Genomic DNA, 8,419 nt, shown 5'->3' on the forward strand with positions numbered 1-8,419 from the left:
AGTATTTGTAAAACTGCATTTTTCCACCTCAAAAATATATCTAAATTACGACCTATGCTGTCAAAGCTAAATGAAGAAATGTTAATTCATGCGTCTATGACCTCAAGGTTAGATTATTGTAATGCTTTATTGCGTGGTTGTTCTGCACGCTGAGTAAACAAACTCCAGCTGGTCCAAAATGCAGCAGCTAGAATTCTTACTAGAACCAGGAAGTATGACCATATTAGCCCGGTTCATTCAACACTGCACTGGCTCGCTATTATACATGTATAGATTTTAAAAAAATCTTGCTTACTACTTATAAAGCCCTGAATGGTTTAGCACCTCAGTATTTGAAGGAGCTCTTATTGCATTATAGTCCTCCACGTCCGCTGCGTTCTCAAAACTTTGCCATTTTGATTATACCTTTAATATCAAAATCAACTGTGGGAGGTAGATCCTGTTCCTATTTAGCGCCCAAACTCTGGAATAAGCTACCAAACATTTTTCGGGAGGCAGACACACTCTGTCAATTTAAATCTAGATTAAAGACCCATCTCTTTACATAACACTAACACATTTCTAATATTAAAATCCGTTACAGGATTATTAGACTGCATTAATTAGGCCAACCGGAACCGGGAACACTTCCTATAACTTGCTACTTCGTTAGAAGAATGGCATCTATGCTAATATTAGTCTGTTTCGTTCTTATTCTGAGGTCACCGTAGCCTCCAGATGCAGTCTGTATCCAGATCAGATGGTCACTGCAGTCACCCGGATCCAGTACATTTCCAGCCCAGATGGTGGATCTTGAGATGATTTCGACAGCCCTGAATGTCAGCGGAGACCAGGACAACGTGATGAGCTCCAGAGACAGAGCCCCAGTGAAGACATTGTCTCCTAGACGGCCACCGGGACAAGACCACAGGAACCAGATGAGTCCTCTACACAATGTGACTTTGCTGCAGCCTGGAACTAAACAGCTGGTTTCGTCTGGCCAGAGGAGAACTGGCCCCTTGACTGAGCCTGGTTTCTCCCAAAGTTTTTTCTGTCACCGATGGAGTTTTGGTTCCTTTGCCACTGTCGCCTCTGGCTTGCTTGCTTAGGGCACTATACCAACGGTCATGGAAAAGCCTATCAAAAGACTTAGATGTTGCTACACCGCAGACCTTAAAGACTCAAAACAGGTGGAACAACTCAGGCAAGAGACAGTCAGTGGACTCAAGAGAATCAATGGTACAGCTCTTCCGGGGAAGTTGAAGCTGTGGTGCTTCCAATTTGGTTTCTTTTGCCACGGTTTATGTGGCCAATTTCCATATACGAGCTCACTTTATGTCACGCCAAGCACCTGTAGAGACTGGTGAGTACACAATTGAGGAAATGGATTGGGCTATCAAGATGTATTGTTATAAAGCAAGATGTTTAATATTGAAGTTTTACAGCATATGCATGCTGTCTTAAGCATTAATTAACTATCTCAACTCAATTAACTACAGCACATGCGTGCTTTGTTTTGCATGCATGGAAAAACTCTCACTGCAAAAGAATATTTACAAGCTATGCATTCTTAGAAGTTTAACACAATTGTCATGCTTTGTATTTAAGTTTTACAGTATATGAACATTTTATATTGAAGTTTTACAGCATATGCATGCTTTGCATTGCAAGCATGAACTAACAAAAGTAAATACAGCGTATACATGCTTTGTATTGCATGCATGAACTAACTATAGCAGGAAACGCAGCTTTACAGCATGCTTGGTTTCTATTGCAAGCACGAACTATCTCAACTCAACTAACTACAGCATATGCATGCTTTTACATTGCATGCATAAACTAACTCAACTCTAGTAAATTCAGTATTTGCATTGCATTGCAAGCATGAACTGTCTCAACTCAAGTAAATACAGCGTATGCATGCTTTGTACTGCATACATGAACTAACTATAGCTGTAAATAAAGCTTTACAGAATATGCGTTCTTTGAATTTAAGTTTTACACCATATGCATGCTTTGTTTTGCATGCTTGAAATAACACTGACTGGAAAATAAGATTTACACAATATGCTTGCTTTGTATTGCATTTATGAACTATCTCGACTCAACTAATCTCAGTTTATGCATGATTTGTATTGGATGCATGATCTAACACAACTCAAGTAAATGCATCGTATGCATGCTTTGTATGGCATGCATGAACTAACTTTAGCTGGAAAAGAAGCTTTACAGAATATGCATGCTTTGTATTCAAGCTTTACAGCATATGCATGCTTTGTTTTGCATGCATGTAATGAATCTCATTGGACAATAAGGTTTATAACACATGCTTTCTTTGACTTGAAGTTTACACAATATGCATGCTTTGTATTGAAGTTTTACAGCATATGCAGTATGCTTTGCAAGCTAACTACAGCATATGCAATGTATTTATTGCATGCATGAACTAACTCAACTCAAGTAAATACAGCATATGCATGCTTTGTACTGACAAAAGAAGCTTTACAGCAAATGCATATCCTTTGTATTGCTCGCTACTACACATGTATAGATTTTAAAAAATCTTGCTTACTACTTATAAAGCCCTGAATGGTTTAGCACCTCAGTATTTGAACGAGCTCTTATTGCAGACCTGCAGCATTTGCATGCTTTGCATAGCACGCATGAACAATCTCAACTCAAGTAAATACAGCATATGCACACTTTATTTGGCATGCATTTAATAACTCTCATTGGAAAAGAACCTTTACAAAACGATACATCCTTTGAATTGAAGTTATACACAATTTGCATGCTTTGTATTGAATTTTTACACTGACTTAAGTGATTACAGCGTATGCATGCTTTGTTTTGCATGCATGAAATAACTCAGCTCAACTAACTGCAGTTTTGCAAATGCATATATTGGATATCTATATTGCATGCATGAACTATCTCAACTCAAGTATATACAGCATATGCACACTTTATTTTGCATGCATTTAATAACTCTCATTGTAAAAGAACCTTTACAAATTTGTGTTGCATACATGAACTAACTTAACTCAATAAATACAGCATATGCATGCTTTGTATTGCATGTATGAACTAACCATAGCTGGAAAAGAAGCTTTACAACATATGCATGCTTTACAGTCTAGCTTTAATGCAAATGCATGCTTTGAATGCTAAGAAACACTGACATTATCTTTCTGTGCATATAAGCTCGGAGATATTCTTGATATGCATCAAACCTGAGAACAATGTATATAAATTTAAATTAAGAACTTGTTTTAAATGTAAGAAACATCTTCACAAAGTTCAAGATGTACTTCTAACATTGCGTGCATGAATTAACTCTAACTGTAAATTACGCTTTACAGCAGTAGCTTTCTTTTAATTGAAGCTTTACCGCATATGCTTTATTTGTATTGACGTTTTACAGCATATGCAAGTTTTGCTTTGAATGCATGAAATAACTCATTGGAAAAGAGGATTTACACAATTTGCATGCTTTGTATTTAATTTTTACAGTATATGAATGCTTTATATTGAAGTTTTACAGCATATGCATGCTTTGTTTTGAATGCATGAAATAATTCTAATTGGAAAAGAGGATTTACAACACATGCATTCTTTGAATTGAAGTTTTACACAATTTGCATGCTTTGTATTGAAGTTATACTACAGCACATGAATGCTTTCTCTTGCAAGCATGAACTATCTCAACTAGTTAGCATATACTAACTACATCATATGCATGCTTTTGCATTGCATGCATGAATTCAACTCTTGAACATACAGATGATGCATTGCATTGCATGCATGAACTAACTCAACTCAAGTGAATACAGCGTATGCATACTTTGGGTTGCATGCATGAAATAACGCTCATTGGTAAAGAACATTTATAAAACGTGCTTTCTATAAATAAAGTTTTACACAATATGAATGCTTTGTATTGAAGTTTTACAGCGTATGCATGCTTTGTTTTGCATGCATGAACTAACTCAACTCAACTAACTACAGTTTTGCAAATGATTATATTGGATATCTATATAGCATGCATGAACTAACTCAACTCAATAGATGCAGCATATGGATGCTTTGTATTGCATGCATGGACTAACCATAGCTGGAAAATAAACTTTACAACATATTCATGCTTTACAGTCTAGCTTTAAAGCAAATGCATCCTTTGAATGCTAAGAAACACTGACATTATCTTTCTGAGCATATAAGCTCGAAGATATTCTTGATAATGTATCAAACCTGAGAACAATGTATATGCATTGAAATTAAGAACTTGTTTTAAATGTAAGAAACACGTTTACAAAGTGCAAGCTGTACTTCTAACATTGCTTACATGCATCTGCATTCTTTGAATTGTAGATTTACAAAGTATGCATGCTTTGAATTCAAGCTTTTCAGCATATGCATGCTTTGTTTTGCATGCATGAAAAACACTAACTGGAAAAGGAAAGTTAGAACATATGAATTCTTTGAATTGAAGTTTTACAGCATATGCATGCTTTATTCTGCAAGCATGGACTATCAGCTCAACTGACTACAGCATATGCATTATATATATTGCATGCATGGACTAAATCAACTCTACTAACTACATCATATGCATGCTTTTGCATTGCATGCATGAATTCAACTCTTGAAAATACAGATTATGCATTGCATTGCATGCATGAACCAACTCAACTAAAGAGAATACAGCGTATGCATGCTTTGTTTTGCATGCATGAAATATCTCTCATTGGAAAAGAAGATTTATAACACATGATTTCTTTGAATTCATGTTTTATAGAATATGCAGACTTTGTATTGAAGTTTTACAGCATATTCATGCTTTCTATTACAAGCATGAACTGTTTCAGCTCAACTAACTAAAGCATATGCATGCTTTTGCATTGCATGCATGAACTCATCTCTACTAAATACAGCATATGTGCATTGCATTGCAGGAAATAACTTAACTCAAGTGAATACAGCGTATGCATAATAACATTCTCTTTCTGTGCATAGAAGCAACATATTCTTATGCATCAAACCAGATCTGCCGCCCGCAGTTGATTTTGATATTCTAGGTATTATCAAATTGCCAGAGTTTTAAAAAACGCAGCAGACGTGGAGGACTATAATGCAATAAGAGCTCGTTTTAATACAGAGGTTCTAAATCATTCAGGGCTTTATAAGTAATTAGCAAGATTTCAAAATCTATACGATGTTTAATAGGGAGTCAGTTTTCACAGAACTGGGCTAATATGTTCATAGTTCCTGGTTATATTAAGAACTCTAGCATGGTTATTACATGCAGAGGTTTTAGGTCCGATAATTAACACCTCTGTTTTTTCAGAATTTAACAGTAAGAAATTACTCGCCATCCAGTTTTTTATATCGACTATGCATTCCGTTAGTTTTTCAAATTGGTATGTGAAACCATTATAGAAGATAACATACGAAGATAACATTCTCTGATGTTGTCTTCGCCCAGCCGCAGATGCGTCTCTGTAGTTTTTGTCCTGTCGGTCCTATTGTTCCAACATCTGTTGTGCTGTTCTCCTGGCTCATTGTCATTTCCATTCCTAAGTCTGTTACCGTTTGGTCTGTCCATGAGTCATCTTGCGCCCCTGCTCTCGCAGTCTCCAGGGGTATTCTTCTTGTGGTTTTCATGTCGAAAATGAGTGGACCCTCTGCACTATGCAGTGACGGCTCCTGCCGGCATGGGTAGCTAACCCATGCCAGCCCTGGTGGGGTCTATTCCCTTCTGTCAGCAGTCTTTCCAAGCTGTCACTAGGTCTTTCCCTGGTTCTCAGGAGCCCTTTCACAGCAGTCACTGGTTTAACCAGGTAGTTTAGTTTGCATGTTAGGACTAGGTGCTATGATCCCAAAATGTAGCACCATTTAGCCGCACTATAGAACATTTTCTCCTTCGCTGTGAGTAGAACAAAGCGAGACGCAGCAATTGTTACGCTCTGATGTTGGTTCAGGAAGAATCCAGGATCATGGGCCTAATCCATGTCCGTGGTCCTTGCCTCAATACCTAATAATCAGTCGTGAATTTACAGTTGCTTTATGCGTGACTATAAGAAAAGGACTAGTATGGTAAAATGGATAGATGAAGACGGTACAATTCTTCACTGTAGTCATCGGGTGGGGATGCTTGACGTTTTGATAATATACTGTGCTGTATCTTATCTTTCATGGATTATGCCAGTTCCCTGGACCTTTCCTCTCACGCCCAACTCCTTCAGCAGCCTTATAGTGGAGCTAGCCACAAAGCCCCTGCAGCCCACTTCCACCACTGTCCAGCCCCGCTCCTCTGCCTCAGCTGCCAAGTCAGCTGCGATAGCAGCTTTTTCCTTTCAAAGGCCTCATTAATGGCGTCATCCCAAGGAAGTGGATTAATCGACTCGTATTTCCAAGTCCTTGGCTAAATTCAGATAGCCTACGTCAGGGGACAGACACTTCGCTCGCTTTTTCTCCCCTTCCCTAACAAAGAACTGTCTTTTTGGTAAGGTATTCTTGGCATTTTCGGGGATGGAGTTTGTTGACACTCTCTTGGTCTCATTGCTGCCGCCAAGCACTTCAGTACTTGATTGTGGCGCCATGAGCACCTGGTCCGGCTGGTTTTACAACCCACCAGGTTTTTCTGATGTTTGCCGAAGCTGCACACAGGTGGCAGGCTGGGTCTTGTCTACACCATATCTGCAAGTTGTAGGAGAGGGCTACACATCATATGTGGCTCTCACGATAAAATTTAGCCTGTTGGTTTTTCATGCTCCACAGTTCACTCCAAGTGATTTTACGTCGTTCTATACCTTCCCACCTCATCCAGCGGCTTTGTTAGGCTTGGGAGACTGCTCTAGTGCATCTAGTTGCTTCTTCCTGACGGCGTTCCACCTCCACTAACAGGTGTCGCTGTTCGTTTGCTGTTGCCTTTTGCCATTTAGGTGTTATTGTTCCCAACCCAAGTCCCCCTCTACCATATTGGTCTTGCCCCACAATATCCCGGCGTCTGAGAGCTGGCTTTGCATCAGCAACTGCTGTAACAGGATTCTTTAAGCGTCATCTCCAGCCTCGTTTTGGCGCATTTGTACTCCTCCAAAAGGCTTGAAATAGGAAGAGAGAGAGTCATCTTGGTAGCCCAATCCATTTCCTCAGTTGTGTACTCACCAGTCTCTCCTGGTTTTACAAAGCTTTACAGAGTATGCATTATTTGAATTGAAGTGTTGCAGCATATGCATGCTTTGTTTTGAAGCTTTACAGCATATGCATGCCTTGTTTTGCATAAATTGACTGTCTCAACTCAATTAACTATAGGACATGCGTGCTTTGTTTTGCATGCATATTAAAACTCTCACTGCAAAAGAATATTTACAAGATATGCATTCTTAGAATTGAAGTTTAACACAATTTTCATGCTTTGTATTGAAGTTTTACAGCATATGAACATTTTATATTGAAGTTTTACAGCATATGCATGCTTTGCATTGCAAGCATGAACTAACTTAAAAGTAAATACAGCATATGCATGCTTTGTATTGCATGCATGAACTAACTGTAGCAGGAAACGCAGCTTTACAGCATGCTTGCTTTTGTAGCGTGAGTAATAATCGGAAAGGGAACTCTAAATTCAGCTGACTACGCCACCCTGTTCAACAGGGAAAATAAATTATGAATTGGTCACCTATAAAGGACACACAGGAATGTGGTTTCAAAGACAGAGGCCTGAGACGTGGATACCAAAATACAAAAGCTTTATTTCAACAATAATAAAATACTAACCTTAAAAATCATTAAACTGTAGACCGGATTGGATTTACAAACATAGAATACACACGTAACTAACAAAAACCGAGGCTTACCTATGTTGTGTATGTTGTTACTGTCCTTGTAAATTGTCTTTTATATTGTATACTGTTTTATGTAGGCTTATGATAGAACCACTCGTTCATGTCATCTTACCTATATGTAATCCTACCATGTTTAGTTAGATTCTGAGAAGATGCGAGCTACAACAACTCCTAAGGACACCCTAAATTTGAGCAAGGCTTCGGCCTTGACTTTCAATTCACCGGGATTCTCTGACTCAAACTGGTTCTTTTTCATCAACCAACTTCAGCAAAGATCAACTTGCATCAGATTGCATCAAGCCTCTCTTTCAGACAGACAAGACGTGCAAGTATCAAACTTAGTCTTACTAATTGATACATTAGGTATCATTTGCACCTTTTTACAAAGGTGTGTTTGAACTAAGAAACTGATGTTCCCCTCAGGCTGGAGATCTGCTGAATTTCAAATGGTACCATAGCTTCGTGTTTTCATTTCTCTTCTCTTTACTGCTTAAGCTTTAAAGGGGGTCATATGATGCGTTTTTAAAGATCATTATTTTGTGTATTTGGTGTAACAGAATATGTTGACATGCTTTAATGTTCAAAAAACACAT

At 38.3% G+C, this 8,419-nt stretch overlaps 1 protein-coding gene across 1 annotated transcript in view; it reads left to right on the forward strand.

The window, feature by feature from the left end:
• The first annotated feature begins 1,106 nt into the window (after positions 1-1,106).
• The window catches only part of LOC107675960 (uncharacterized), a 19,292-nt gene continuing 11,979 nt past the window's right edge, over positions 1,107-8,419 (forward strand). The window contains exon 1 of the mRNA XM_016470462.1: positions 1,107-1,218. Coding sequence (XP_016325948.1) covers positions 1,107-1,218 — 112 coding nt within the window. The remainder of the gene's footprint in view (positions 1,219-8,419) is intronic.

The sequence above is a fragment of the Sinocyclocheilus anshuiensis genome, unplaced genomic scaffold (genome assembly GCF_001515605.1).
Source record: "Sinocyclocheilus anshuiensis isolate Anshui unplaced genomic scaffold, SAMN03320099.WGS_v1.1 scaffold2698, whole genome shotgun sequence".
In the NCBI taxonomy this organism is placed as follows: Eukaryota; Metazoa; Chordata; class Actinopteri; order Cypriniformes; family Cyprinidae; genus Sinocyclocheilus; species Sinocyclocheilus anshuiensis.